Below are 13,958 nucleotides of genomic sequence, written 5' to 3'. Positions count from 1 at the left end.
TGAAACAGGAAATGTGAGATTCCGGAAATTATGTCGTTAGGAAATTATTTCGTTAGCGGACCAATCACAGCCAAGGGGGTATCCGTCGCTATCCGTTCGTATCCGAAAAAGTTACAAAAATCGAGAGGTGCACGTCGGTGTCCGTCCAGCTCTCCGAAGGGCTCGGATGGGCTCGGATGGGCTCGGATGGGCGTTCCACCACGGGGAAGGGTGTTGCCAAGGCGTGGCTATGTGTCCGGACGGACACCGACGCAGATCTATAATTCGGGCTTTAGTCATCACTCTCACATTGACTGATCTGAATTAGCATCAAGTAGAGGCACAGACACTAAAGGGGATATTCATGAAGACCTTGCCATGAAGGTGCACACAGGACCCAGGAGGGTCTCTGGGCTTCCGTAGGGGCTTACCTATGTTGAGAGAGTGGAGGTGAGCGAGGCCTGACATGGCCTGCTGAAGCAGAGACACAGGCTCCAGACCGTGGCGATCAAAATGGATCTGCTCCACATACTGCCATTCCAGAAACACACTGAATTAGACAACACCATAAACAATAACCAAATAACATCGAACCGGCTCCCATTTCTGATGGGTAAAACGAGAGCAGGTTTAAACAGGAGGGATGTGAGTGAATATTTACATAACATCAGATTGATTCAAACAGCGAGAGACATAGGTGAATAAGCTATATGAGAGAGAGAGAGAGAGACCCAATGGCTGCAGAAAGGTTACAGAAGACAAATCTGGCTGATGAGCAGAGACATGGCGATAGGGGGAATGGGGTGAAGGCGGGGGTGGGGCTGGTGGAGTACCTCCTGCAGTGTGGCGGCACACAGCTCGATGGCGATGTACTGGAACTGCCGGTCCCTCTCGGTGCAGAAGTAGCGGATGACGTTGGGGTGCTCGTCTGACTCCCTCAGCAGCTGCACCTCCCGGTCCGCGAAGCTGAAGCACTCCGGAAGGATCCTCTTGACCGCCACAGAGCGGTTATCAAACTGACCCCTGAGGAAGAGCAAGTAGGAGCTCAAAAACCACCGCTGACCTTGGTGAACTCACAGCCCTGGGCTATTTTCAACAGAATTTCACTACCTTTACTTACAAACCTCTATTTTAGTCACTGTAAGAGGTAGCCATACTACATGCTACATGTTGTTTTTTCAAGACAGTCAGGGCTGTACAGATTTTATATGATATTACTTTTTATTACAGGTTTTATTTTAAATGTAGCTGTAGTTTTAAAACTGGATTACTCCACCATACTTCTTTGCACAGATTAGCAACTAGCATCATCTGAAAGGGGTGTGTGTGATGTCTACACAACGACGACGTTGTGAGCAACTCAAACAAGAATAAAATGTGTGGAGATAGATGGAAGCAATTTGTGACGGCTGAAATTTCATGTCATTTCAAAACCAGATTAGTTTGCTGCACAGACTAGCAAGTAGCATCATTGGAAAGGGCTAGTCCTGACGTTTATTTTGACATGAGTACGACAAGGCAATGAGTACTTTTGAAATATGGAGCCAAGACTAAGGGGTGTGAATGTCCAACTAATTTGGACGCAAGATGCATGCGACGGGTCGTTAGAGTTAACCTGATAAGCTCTTAGACTTGAGCTTAAACATGAGTTTAGATCTGCGTCACGACTTTTCATGTGTTCCCAGGGCATGTAGCAGAAGAAGGTACAACAGCTCCAGGTAGAGCGGCTCTAGTCTTTGAGAACAGAGGAACAGAACAGCTCCAGGTAGAGCGGCTCTAGTCTTTGAGAACAGAGGAACAGAACAGCTCCAGGTAGAGCGGCTCTAGTCTTTGAGAACAGAGTTACAGAACAGCTCCAGGTAGAGCGGCTCTAGTCTTTGAGAACAGAGTTACAGAACAGCTCCAGGTAGAGCGGCTCTAGTCTTTGAGAACAGAGGAACAGAACAGCTCCAGGTAGAGCGGCTCTAGTCTTTGAGGGCAGAGTATTGAGCATCAGAGAGGAAAGGTAGAGATCATCCAAACCATCGGCTGCATGGCGACGGGGATGACACCTCCATCAACTGTTTATGTGACATAAATGAGAATGGGCCACCCTGTTATCACCCTCCACCAACACTGAAGACTGCTCACCTGTAGACAATGGTTCCCTCTGCTCCGTGGCCTAGCACCTTCTTGGGGTTGAAGGTGATGTTTCCAACTCTGACAGTACTTGACTCGTCTTCTGAAAGAGAACCATCACATGTACGTCAGCATCTTAATGTCCTCCTAAAGCACTCCTTTCATTTCCTCCTGCATCACAGAACACTGCCGTAGCAAATTCCCATTGGTTCAGCTCACTGGGGCGCCGCCCCCCTGCTCACCTGTCTCCTCGTGCTCATTGGCTGAGCTGCCCACCTCCGACAGGGACAAGGTGGAGTGGTTGGAGGCGCGGGGCGTGCCGGTGGGGCTGCTGTGGTCGGAGCTCTCGGCGCGGAGCAGGAAGTCGGCGTCGTCAGGCGGCATGTCGGCCGGCGGCTGGAAGAGGAGGTGCTGCCTCTGCAGGAGCTCCAGCTTCTGCTCCATCTGCTGCTGGAACTGCTGGTGCTGCAGCTGCTGCTGCTTCTGCACACTCTAATCAGGGCCGACAGAGTGTGTGTGTGTGTGTGTGTGTGTGTGTGTGTGTGTGTGTGTGTGTGTGTGTGTGTGTGAGAGAGAGAGAGAGACACACAGAGAGAGAGCGAGAGCGTGTGTGTGTGTGTGTGTGAGAGACACAGAGAGAGAGAGAAAGATAGTGTGTGTGTGTGTGTGAGAGACAGAGAGAGAGAGAGCTTGTGAGAGGGTGTGTGTGTGTGTGAGAGACACACACAGAGAGAGAAAGATAGTGTGTGTGTGAGAGAACGTGTGTATGTGTAAGTGTGTGATGAAGTGAGAGAGCCATTGGGGAAATGATTGAGACAATGATTCAGCTGCTGCATTCAGGACAAATGAATTGACATGAAAACAATGTCAACTCAGAGACCACAGATTGAGCTCTAGCTATATCAGCTACTGTAGGTAAGCCTGTGTCCTGTACCTTTGGGTAAATGATGACAAAGGCCACCCATCCGGCCAGCAGGAAGGTACTGAAGATGATGGTGGCCATGTCCTTCAGCATGGAGTCCACCGGGGCCTCTGGCTTGACCACGCGCCCCGGCTTGTCCTGGATGTCTGTGATCGGAGGCCCCCCGGTGGTCTGCTCCATCCCACTGTCATTCACCTTCTGACACATATACACACACACACACACACACACACACACACACACACACACACACACACACACACACACACACACACACACACACACACACACACTTCAGATCACAATATAGCATGGGATGGGCACATCACTTATAGTTAATAGGAAATATTATACAAATACAAAGGCTCTCACTGAAACACACACCCACAACCACACCCACACCCACACCCACACCCACACCCACACCCACACACCCCCCCCCCCCCCACACACACACACACACACACACGCGCTGGGGTTACCTCTTCATGGGTCTTGTCGCTGGTGGGGGGGATGACGTTGTGAGGGGGGCGAGGCATGCTCTCGGGGAAGCGCTCCAGCAGGGAGCTGTGGGCGTCAGGAGGCATCTCATGGTGACCTGGGGAGGGGGCGGCACCAGGGTCAACCAATCACACGCTCAGAGCACAAACACTACCTGACAATCATCGCTCACTCTTCTTAATTAGAACCCCAATACAACAACACATACAAACTCAAATACATTTCAAACATAGAAAAATAATCAACAGTTAAGATTTATGACCAGTTGACCAGGCTCATATATATCTTATTATTATTAAACTTTAATTGACTTTAAATGTAGTGTCTGATGTAATCTCAGGTGAGAAGTGCATTCACGACAACTATCAACTTTCTTGGTATAGAAGAGACACCTCATGAGCTGGGACAGGAGCAATGCCTATATTTGACCACTAGAGTGCAGTGGTCCCATACCAACTGCATGTTGAGCATGTGAAGCATGTGTATTTGCAATGTGTGTATGTTCATGCATATCTTCACCAGTAAAAATGCAGCTGTGAACAGCACCAGATGGGTACTCGTGCAGTTAACAGGGTTTGTTTTTTTCTGCACGTGCATGCACGTGTGTGTGTGTGTGTGTGTGTGTGTGTGTGTGTGTGTGTGTGTGTGTGTGTGTGTGTGTGTGTGTGTGTGTGTGTGTGTGAGAACAAGACCAAGCAGCAGCAGGTGGTTAAACACTGTGTTGATCTGCTAGTGTGCATTTCAGGTTTACTTGACTGTGAATCTAGACATATACTTGCACATGCCATCAGCATGACTGAATGGGCACGTGTTAGCGTATACCTTATTTCAAGTATACATGTGTGTACAAATGTATGCAATAGCTTGTCCTACTGATGTCTTGGGATGGGTGTGTGTGTGTGTGTGTGTGTGTGTGTGTAGTACCTATGATGAGAGGGTGGTTCCGTGTGTGTGTGTGTGTGTGTGTGTGTGTGTGTGTGAGAGGGTGGTTCCGTGTGTGTGAGTGTGTGTGTAGTACCTATGATGAGAGGGCGGTTCCGTGTGTGTGTGTGTGTGTGTAGTACCTATGATGAGAGGGTGGTTCCACATGTAGTTGATGTGGCTGCGCTCCTCTAGGGCAGTGCCAGGGTTGCCGTTGGTGTTGGTGCTGGGGGTAATCACGCAGCCCTGCTCCTTGTCCACGCGCCTCGGGCTGTTGGGGCCCTCCAGCATGGGGAAGGTGCTGCCACGGGGCTGGGGAGAGACAGAGAGCTCATCAGTGGCCTGTCATGGAGGTCAGGTTGGAGAGAGACAGAGAGCTCATTAGGGGCCCGTCATGGAGGTCAGGTTGGAGAGAGACAGAGAGCTCATTAGGGGCCCGTCATGGAGGTCAGGGTGCCGACATTAACCCATAACTGATAACGCACTGACTGTTGTGTAACATTATTGTTCATAAAAGTTAGCCATTTTTGGTATATACCACTTTATTTCACATTCCACTATATGGGTTTGTGTCAGACACAAACACGAATGCGTACAGAGCCAGGACGTGACTGCATGTGCATCTACTCAAGCAGATACACCCCCACTACACACCACCACCTCAGACTTCCTCTCAGTACTACACACACACGGAAGTACAGGTCTGATATCTTATACCTAGATTAGGCACTGCTGGAAACTAAACAGTGTTTTCAGAGAGAAACATCCAACCATGTGTTTAGTCATGGAGTAAAACCCTGTCTGAACATTCCTGGGCACTTATCCTCTTGAACACATATTCAGACAAATCATCAAACACATTGAATTGTGTTTAATTGAGGACAGATGGCAGATCTGGGTGAAACTGTTAGCTGTTAAAGGTTTGGCTTACTCCTAACAGCAGTGACCTGGGTTTCTCTGGCTACACGTGCAGAGGTAGAGAGTGGAGAGGAGTTGACCGCATGTCTCGATGCCGATGTTTTCCACACAGACAGAAGTGCATGTCAAGGGCCCGCGTACTTAAAAGCAGATGGCTTTTTTTTCCTCTAAAAGGGGGAAATGGAAGAGCCCTAATGGCCGACGTAGAAACCGGGTGGAAAATGACAGCTGGAGCACAGGCAGCGCTGAGGGTCAGGGTGACTGTAACCCCCTCTGGACACCTGAGAGAGTGGACTCTCAATCATCAAAGCGCCACTGGAACCAGATGTGTGTGCCGCTGTCCTCCTTTGGAGGTCACGCTGCCCTAAACTCAAAGGTCACTCACCATCACTGTGACCCCGTCGTGCACGAGAGAGGGCGAGGCGTACAGGCTAGTGGAGTAGCGACCCACATACAGAGTGGCCCTGTGGAAACACAAACACACAAACACAACAATTAATTTCCTTTACATAAAATACAGAGACAAACATTATGTTATTTAATACCCAGAGTTTGGGAGCATTCTTGCAATATACATATAATTGAATATGATTGGACTGTTGTAGTGTTATTTTTAATGGCAAGTGATATGAAGATTAGGTTTGCATTTCATTCAATAAAAAAAAACCTCTCAAATGAAGAATAAAAGTACCAAGTGGTAATATTATATGGGACACAGGCTTTGTGAGAAGACTAACTCGATAATTGGTGAGAAAGAAATCGTATTTCAGCACCCTTTAATTTCAGACTCAAATCAATGAGTCTGTATCTAAAACTCTCCCCCACCAATCAAGCACAGATGGCATATTGTTTCAAAAAGGAGTTAAGCAGCCAGCAATCTTATTCTAACATCGCATTCAAACTCCTCACTTACTAGAACATTTGATTGGGCACACATCGTCAATGTAATACCAATGTGCTGAGCCACTGCATGCTCTCTTTGGCAGTCATCCAACAGACCTAGGGCTTGTGAAATCACAACCAAAGGGGACATCCTGCGCACCCTCCCCTGCCAAACATGACAAGCCTGAACCCCTGTCCAGCTGAAGCAACTCTCCAGCAGAGGATCTGCCAGAAAGGGCACTGAAGACGCCGCCTGAGGACATTTTACACAAGGCCTGTGTTTAGGGTGCGTAACTTTCAAACCGTGTTAATCACCGCAGAGACTCTGGAAGGAGCGATCGCAAACCATATGGACCTGCTCCTTAGGTGAGAGATAAGGGTTGAGAGGAGCTTCAAAGGAAATGTTTTATGAAAATGTTTTGTGTAATGGCTTTGAATATACATAGTTCCCACTTAGGGTTTCACAAGGTAGACTTTAAAATGATTTGTAAGCCTAAAAAAGAAGCCTTGCAGCCCCGGGGGATATTATAGTTAGACATCTCTCCCAAGATCAGCCAAACGAGCGCCCCAAATGCTCCCTCCACATTCACTTCAAACATCTGAGGGCTTTTTGAACTGACTTCAATGGTAGTACATCCTCACTGTCCACAGACCAGTTTAAACTGGACAGAAAGTCAGCCCTTTGGAGATCACTACATCTACTGCTCAAGTTGGCTCATTTCTACAGCTCAACTCATGGACAGGACAGATGGGAGCAGGCACATTTTGAATTTCGTAATCAGTACAATGCCAGAATTGCGAAAAAAAAAAAAAACAGTCGCGCAAAAGCCTGTGGGTTAAAAGGCTCTGGAACCACAGTAAGTACATAAGGAAATAAACGTGAACACCTCACTAAGAAAATTCATGAGACAATTCCTAAACAAGTGCTTGTGCAACCACCCTTTGAGTCACACAAGACCTCCGGAAGACTAACATGAACTTCATAATGTCAGAGCAGATCTAAAGATCCGTACACGTGTACAGGATGCTGCGATGCTGTGGAGGCGCTGCCTTACATGAGCTTGTCCTTGGGCTTCTTCTCCTCGGGGAAGGGGTACCTCCAGCGCGTGATGCGGCCCACCTCTCCGGACATGAAGGTGAGGTAGCGCAGTGTGTCCTTGGCCATGTTGGTGTGCGCCACCTTGCGCAGGCCCTCGCGCTGCCAGATGTAGACGGCCACCACCGGCGACTCGTAGTTCTGCACCCACTGCACGTCGCCTGACTCGCTGTCCACCGTCACCACCAGCCCGTCGCTGTTCGACACGAAGTGGGCCATTTCTGGGGGAGACACAGACGAGAGGAGGTGCTGCTACAGACACTATAGGGTGAACACATGGCCGGGGGCCTTGATGGAGATAATTTCCAAACACTGTTAATGACTTAAGAATATAATAATCAAGTGCCTTGTATTATTAATTACCTTATATGAATCATGTACTTATGTAAGCAGGAACATGGCTTTTCTGTGTTTCTGCGTGTGTGTAACTTAGAATATTAGGTGCCACTTAGTCTGCACATGTACAAGAGCATGTTTAGACCAGAAGTGATAAGAAGGGTCGAACTGTGCTTCTTCCGACCTTGCAAAACTTCCATCCTTGCCTCGGACATCAGAAATCCACCACGTGGTTTTCCCTGCTGAATGCTCAACTTCTGTCTATATAAACTTTGTGCGATGTGTTTATCATTGCTTCACTTTCAGCCTTGTGCTGGGAGTGAGCCCGATTGCAATTGTTGTTTGTCTAATAAATGTACTTATATGCAGCTCCGGAGTTCTGAGGTAACTAGGGTGAATTTTCACCTATCAGGCCTCAAGACATAAAGTCCTTGGTGGGTTCAGATTAAACCCATTTCACTTTTGGTACATATACAATGACAGGGATGTCGGTTAGAATACATTTAAATTACATCTTAATTACACCAAAAAAATTAAGTTTCTTTTGCAAAATCACATTCCCAGGAATGACTCTCAGATTGGTACTGGTATACGCTTTGTTAGCTTATACGCCTCCACAGAGCACCTAACTTCCCTTAGACAGCAAGTCAGTGTGGTTATGTCTACAACTGCAGGACTGCCTGTGTAAAGGTCCTACTAAGTACACAGTCTGATGTTGTGAAATGATAACGTCTGTGAAAGCATGAACCACTCTAGGCTTCTCCGTCTGGAGAGTCCTGTCTGGGGTATAAGATCACCAGCTACTGATCAACTCGGGATTACAATCAAGCCATTCTCTCCAACAGTCCTTATTAAAGATGGAGAAGAGTCCTTATTAAAGGTGGAGGGTGAGAAGTGGTGGAGGAGGAAACTGCTCGTACTGTATATGGTGTCGTCGTCAGGCAGGGTTGAGGCGTAATCAGAGTAGGTGGCGTTCCAACGCAGCTCTCGATTCTTGGTGTCGTACATGGTGATGGTGTACTCTAAATGAGAGAGATGCAAAAATACAGAGAGTACTCAAACAAACGCTGATTACGTGGAGGCTTTTTCAGAGATGGGATGTCTTTCAAGTTTTTGTATACACCTGGATTTACAATGCCTTCACACGCAAGTGTGTCCAAGTGTGGATGTGAAAGTGGACGTTACTATGTGTGGGTGGGGGTGGAAAGAGAGGCAAGACTCTGTGTGTGTGTGTGTGTGTGTGTGTGTGTGTGTGTGTGTGTGTCTACTATCTACCTGTGCGTCCAAGGAAAAGCAGAGAAGACGATGGGCAGAGCATCTCAGCAAAAGATGAGGTCAGGGTTTGCTGTTTCTCCCCCGTCAGCAGGTCAACCACATACCACACATCCTGCTTCTTGCCTGCACACACACACACACACACACATTAATGAGTCACTCCAATTCGGGCACTTCCACCAAAACACCCACACAACAATCAAAAATAAACTCATAAACAATCAACAATTCCTGTTTCTTTGAAAGACACCGCCCAACGGGCAGCAGAGTCGGAGAGGAGACATTATGGCTTGAGCTCTCAGTTTATTTGTGATGATCTGAATGTTTATTTAACAGATGAGAGGCCGTCTCCTACTTCTAGAGATTAACAAACAATGAATGGGAAGCTGTGCACCTGAGTACAACGGCTCTGCAGGTAACAGCCGTTAACGTCTGACCACTTCATTAACATGGACAAACAGGATGCAGGTCATTATCGTCTCCTCAGCCCACATATTGGACTGACTGTGATATGCAAACAGTCCACACCCGTGTAAGCCACTCTCTCTCTGCTTGGCTAGGGGGAGTGGTAGCAGCAGACGGGTTGTTCTGGCTGGTGTGGGCAAAGAGGAATTACAAAAAAAAACGCCACCGCGACGCCCACCCCCCAGGCCGACCATTTGGCACCCCTGCAGTTCCACAAACGGGTGTTTGCCGAGAGGAAGCACAGCAACCATGCCTGAGCTCCTCACCAGCGATCTACAGCAAACACAATGGATGAGCTCCTCACCGGCGAGCTACAGCAAAGCACAATGGATGAGCTCCTCACCAGCGATCTACAGCAAGCACAATGGATGAGCCCAAATGCCCACGTGTGGGAGGAAGACACCGCCGCAGGCTTACGGGGGAAGTATTTAGGTTGGCGCATGGTGCGCAGGCCGGTCCACGCAAACTGTCCACGCAGCACCTGTTGTGTCCAGTCCAGACGTCTGCGCATTGACTGAGCATGTGCATGCAAGTTCTAAAGCACTGGCTCAGGGTCGAAAGAAAACTAAAGCTATTTACGCCATTTCTTCATTTAGCAGATGCTTTCATGCAAAGAGAGCTACAGGACAGATGCACATTTTCATTAGCATGTTTGCACACTGGGAATAAAACTACTGGTGACCCGCTGATAAAATGAGCCAGTAAGATTAGCAGCAACGGTATTTTAAAGTAGGTAGTTATCGCTATTTAGACAGAGGAGTAAATGGTTATGATGGGGCAGGACAAATTATAGACCTATAAAAAAATAACAGTCGTTGCTGTAGATTCACAGGACACAGAGGTATTATTTCAAACACTGTGACTGAGACGCATCTGCAACAGCAAAACTAGTATACTTTGAAAGTTTTGGAGTACACTTAAGCCCTTAGAGTGATGAGGAGAAGGAGGAGGTGGTGCACTCAAGAGAGGCCGTTGAGTCAGAGCTCAGTACCACCGAGGGCCAAACAATGGGAGACTTTATCTGAATCCATTTGCATGGCTCTGAGAGGGCGAGGCCAGGCGGTGCGGTCGTGTGAGGACTCAAGGACTGTTTGGGTGCAATTCCTGAAGAGCGTTAGAGGGAGGAGAGGTGGGAGGGAGGGAGGGAGGGAACCATACCTGTGTAGAGGAGCCCGTCTGTACTGCGGCAGGGCGAGGCCTGCACCAGCTCAGGGATGGTGAAAGGGAGTTTCTGCAAGAGCAGGACACAACAAAAATTAAATTAAAATAAAAACAAAGCATGGCATCACATTGACGAGCTGCTATTGTGCCCTGCACTGTTACAATAACGAGCTTTAGTGACTCATTCAGTTCTTAAGACTCGACACAAAATAGACGGAGCATCTTGAGAATGGCTCCACTACTTCCTCTGAGGGGTGGAAACATTAGACACTCTGGGCTTCCAGAGAAAGAGGAGGCTGTCGGTCGTATCAGTGCAGCAGAAAGGGGAAGAGAGTCTCCAGTGTGCACACGCTCTCACCGTCAGACCCTCGTTGTTCTTCCCTCCCAGAGAGTACAAGCTGCCATCGTTAGGGTCTGGGAGAAATGCGGGCCTGCAAAAGAAAACAGACAAAGCCTTAGACAATGCCTGTTAATGCCAAAGACTACCAAAGACACCAGTACTGGTGTCAGGTTGAGACCATTTCCTTGCTCTTTGAAAACTATGGTTACTGCTAAAATAATAATAAATACGTAACAGCAGAATATGTGAGGGATACGGGTGTATGTGTGTAACTGAGTCATCAGCACCTCTTTACATCCTAGCCAGCCCCTTGCAATAATCAGATCACTTTCATTCATAGATTAAATAGATCCAGACAGCTGGTTATAGGTGGACATTTGTATGTTATAATCAGGGTGAGGCAACTGTTAACATGCAACTCCAAGGCTATATTAACATGCTATGAATGAACCATCCACAGTCACAGAAAAAGGCCTTCTCTGCTTGTTAACGGGGAACTTGGTGAAGTCTCCCATTATCTGTAACACAGTGTATAGTAGATATAACGGACGTTTGAGTGATGAAACATTTTCAGACGTCTACATCTTTAGGCACATCTTGCATGATCATGGCACTACTGCTCCTGCTACTGACGGGGCGCAGATGTTGTGCAAGAACGCCACTGCAGCTAGCTCTTGCAGAAGCACAGCAATGGGGACATTATTTAATCAGAGGCGGCTTGCAAAAATGATTCTCTTATGGAGGATGAGAACAGGAAAAGAGATGCACGATCAGCAACTTGTGAAGTTCCTGTTTGGTATCTTGCACAATCACAAATCTACACACACACACACACACACACACACACACACACACACACCTTCGCATACAAACATACTTACTCTGCCACATGCGTAGGGACCTGAAGAACAGGATCTGCAGAGGGAGGAGGACAAGACAGGCTTTCAGTTAAGAATCCCACACATATCATATTCTGAGACAAAGACTGAGGTCACACAGCATCTCCACTAAATGCAACAGAGAAACAAACACCAAACACGTCCTGCAAGTACCACAGGAAAGTTTGGGCTTTTTGTGGCATGCTTCCAAATTGGCACCCGCCGGACACATGGGACAAATACAATACATGCACTTGCTGTTGGAACTCCAGAGGCAAACCTCCACCATCACAAATATTTGCATTGGGCTGTGAGGGTTTACAAATCAACAAAACATTTGAACCAGGAGGCGCTGAAAATGGCACCCGTGGTGAAAACAGGAAAGCCTGCGGATACGCAACCACGCTGATTAGCCCTGCTGATAACACCGTAATACTACACAAACAACTACTGGTGATAGCACAGGCACACAAGGTCAACCACCATGACTGTGTGTGTGTGTGTGTGTGTGTGTGTGTGTGTGTGTATGTGTGTGTGTGTGCGGGGGGGGGGGGGTCTAAGGGCAACAGGTTCTTGCGTCAGGTGTGTGCATTGAAGAGTCTCCAGGGTTTTGATCCAACCCTACAACAGTGTGTTATGTTCACACTAGAGGACTGTCACTATCTCAACTGAAGACACATCCATCTCTACCACTGAAGAGTGTATGGCGGATGGCTTCGCCAGTGTGTGACGGACATCAAACTCATCCACAGCACATGGCCAGTTGCCAGTGTTGAAAGACCAGTGGAGCTGTAGCAGGTTGCCATGGTAGTTGGTAGTAAATATGTATACTGGACACTGGCTGGTCCATTATGTATTCAGGGCAGTGGGCGTTAGCTAGCAGTCACATAGTGGTGTTTAAGCATGAGAGGAGATGAATGATGGAGAATTGGGGGTCTGACTAAGGGCTGCTTTTGGCCGCTGCTGCTGGCTTTAATGGGAGTCCATTTGTCCCCTTGCTGTACACTTGTAAATTATTGTTAGAGTGTTTGTGAGGGGGGAGGGGCAGTGCATTTTACACTGGCATGGCCTTGGTAATCTCAACATCATGCCTCACCATTGCAAAAGAAAGCACCAAATTATCTGCATAGCATATACTTTGACAGAATTTGCTAACATAAGCCAATAAAGCGCTCTCTCTGCTGAAGATATGCAGTAAGTGATAGCATATCTGTGCCACTCCTAACAAGCTGGATAAGAGTAGCACATGTTTCAGTCACATATTTTGACTCTGTTTGATGTTATTGTTGTTGCACACACTTCAAGTACTCAGGGTCTGAAAGAACATTTCTGTGATTTTTTGACAAAAGTACTTTTGAAGACAGAGTACTACAAGTAAGTGAAAATGAGATCAATAAACAGAATGAGGAAATAAACCTGATCCTAGCTCGGGTATCCAACCAGAGTATATTATGTTTTTACGACAATCACTTCCTTCTGGTGACAATAGGCAGGCTGGATAGGCTCCCATGGCGGGACGTCGCTCAGTCCACCCTGAGGTTCAAATCCCATTGGAGGCTCTCGTGTAACTGGGGTATTATGAACACAAAGCACAGGACCTGGGGAACAAATGTGTAACCGAGCCTCCCCACTTACTTACCTTCTTTCAGTGTCCACTGGATGGAACCCGATCTCTTGTTGACGGCGTGGAGGTTCCCGTCCAGCGTGGACACAAAGAGGAGGCTCTCTGGCAGCGACGCTGTGGCTCCAGAGAAACCCTGCGAGAAAGAGAAAGAGAAACAACACTAGGACCATTTCTGAATGAGCATGCAGCCCTTCTTCACTCCACAGCTCAGAGATTATACTGTATGTGTCATGAAGCAAGCGGACTCCGGCGCACTCGGACGCCTATTACCAAAAGCATTAGCACCTACAAAAGTAGCAACATAGCTTATTTTAGGCCACGCCAATGTTATTAGGGCAGTGGGGCAGATGTTGAGGGCTAGCATGTTTCATGATTTCTGACGGTTCAGTAAACAGCCATACCATCTGCACATGGCTGGATTTCATGTTTAAATTGGCACGCAATTTACAAACAACTTAGTTGGACAGCTGTGTTGAACCAAATCATTTTATCCAAGGGAGAAATATGACAAATATATGACACTAATGTCAAACTGAACAGTT

The 13,958-nt window shown here is 47.5% G+C and overlaps 1 protein-coding gene across 4 annotated transcripts in view; it reads right to left on the bottom strand.

Moving 5' to 3' along the window:
- LOC105892090 (serine/threonine-protein kinase/endoribonuclease IRE1) overlaps positions 1-13,958 on the bottom strand; it is a 28,601-nt gene that overhangs the window by 9,537 nt on the left and 5,106 nt on the right. For 2 of the 4 annotated variants that reach the window (XM_031569361.2, XM_031569380.1), the window contains exons 2-16: positions 13,432-13,549; positions 11,796-11,829; positions 10,933-11,005; positions 10,572-10,644; positions 8,949-9,071; positions 8,594-8,695; positions 7,297-7,558; positions 5,745-5,823; positions 4,585-4,753; positions 3,502-3,617; positions 3,032-3,217; positions 2,340-2,589; positions 2,110-2,200; positions 813-1,002; positions 411-510 (exon numbers count right to left, since the gene is read on the bottom strand). In XM_031569361.2, the coding sequence (XP_031425221.1) occupies positions 411-510; positions 813-1,002; positions 2,110-2,200; positions 2,340-2,589; positions 3,032-3,217; positions 3,502-3,617; positions 4,585-4,753; positions 5,745-5,823; positions 7,297-7,558; positions 8,594-8,695; positions 8,949-9,071; positions 10,572-10,644; positions 10,933-11,005; positions 11,796-11,829; positions 13,432-13,549 (1,966 nt within the window). The remainder of the gene's footprint in view (positions 1-410; positions 511-812; positions 1,003-2,109; positions 2,201-2,339; positions 2,590-3,031; positions 3,218-3,501; positions 3,618-4,584; positions 4,754-5,744; positions 5,824-7,296; positions 7,559-8,593; positions 8,696-8,948; positions 9,072-10,571; positions 10,645-10,932; positions 11,006-11,795; positions 11,830-13,431; positions 13,550-13,958) is intronic. The other 2 variants (XM_031569369.2, XM_031569367.2) reach the window with 2 other exon arrangements.

The sequence above is a fragment of the Clupea harengus genome, chromosome 1 (assembly GCF_900700415.2).
Source record: "Clupea harengus chromosome 1, Ch_v2.0.2, whole genome shotgun sequence".
In the NCBI taxonomy this organism is placed as follows: domain Eukaryota; kingdom Metazoa; phylum Chordata; class Actinopteri; order Clupeiformes; family Clupeidae; genus Clupea; species Clupea harengus.
This window is presented reverse-complemented; position numbering and strand designations above follow the sequence as displayed.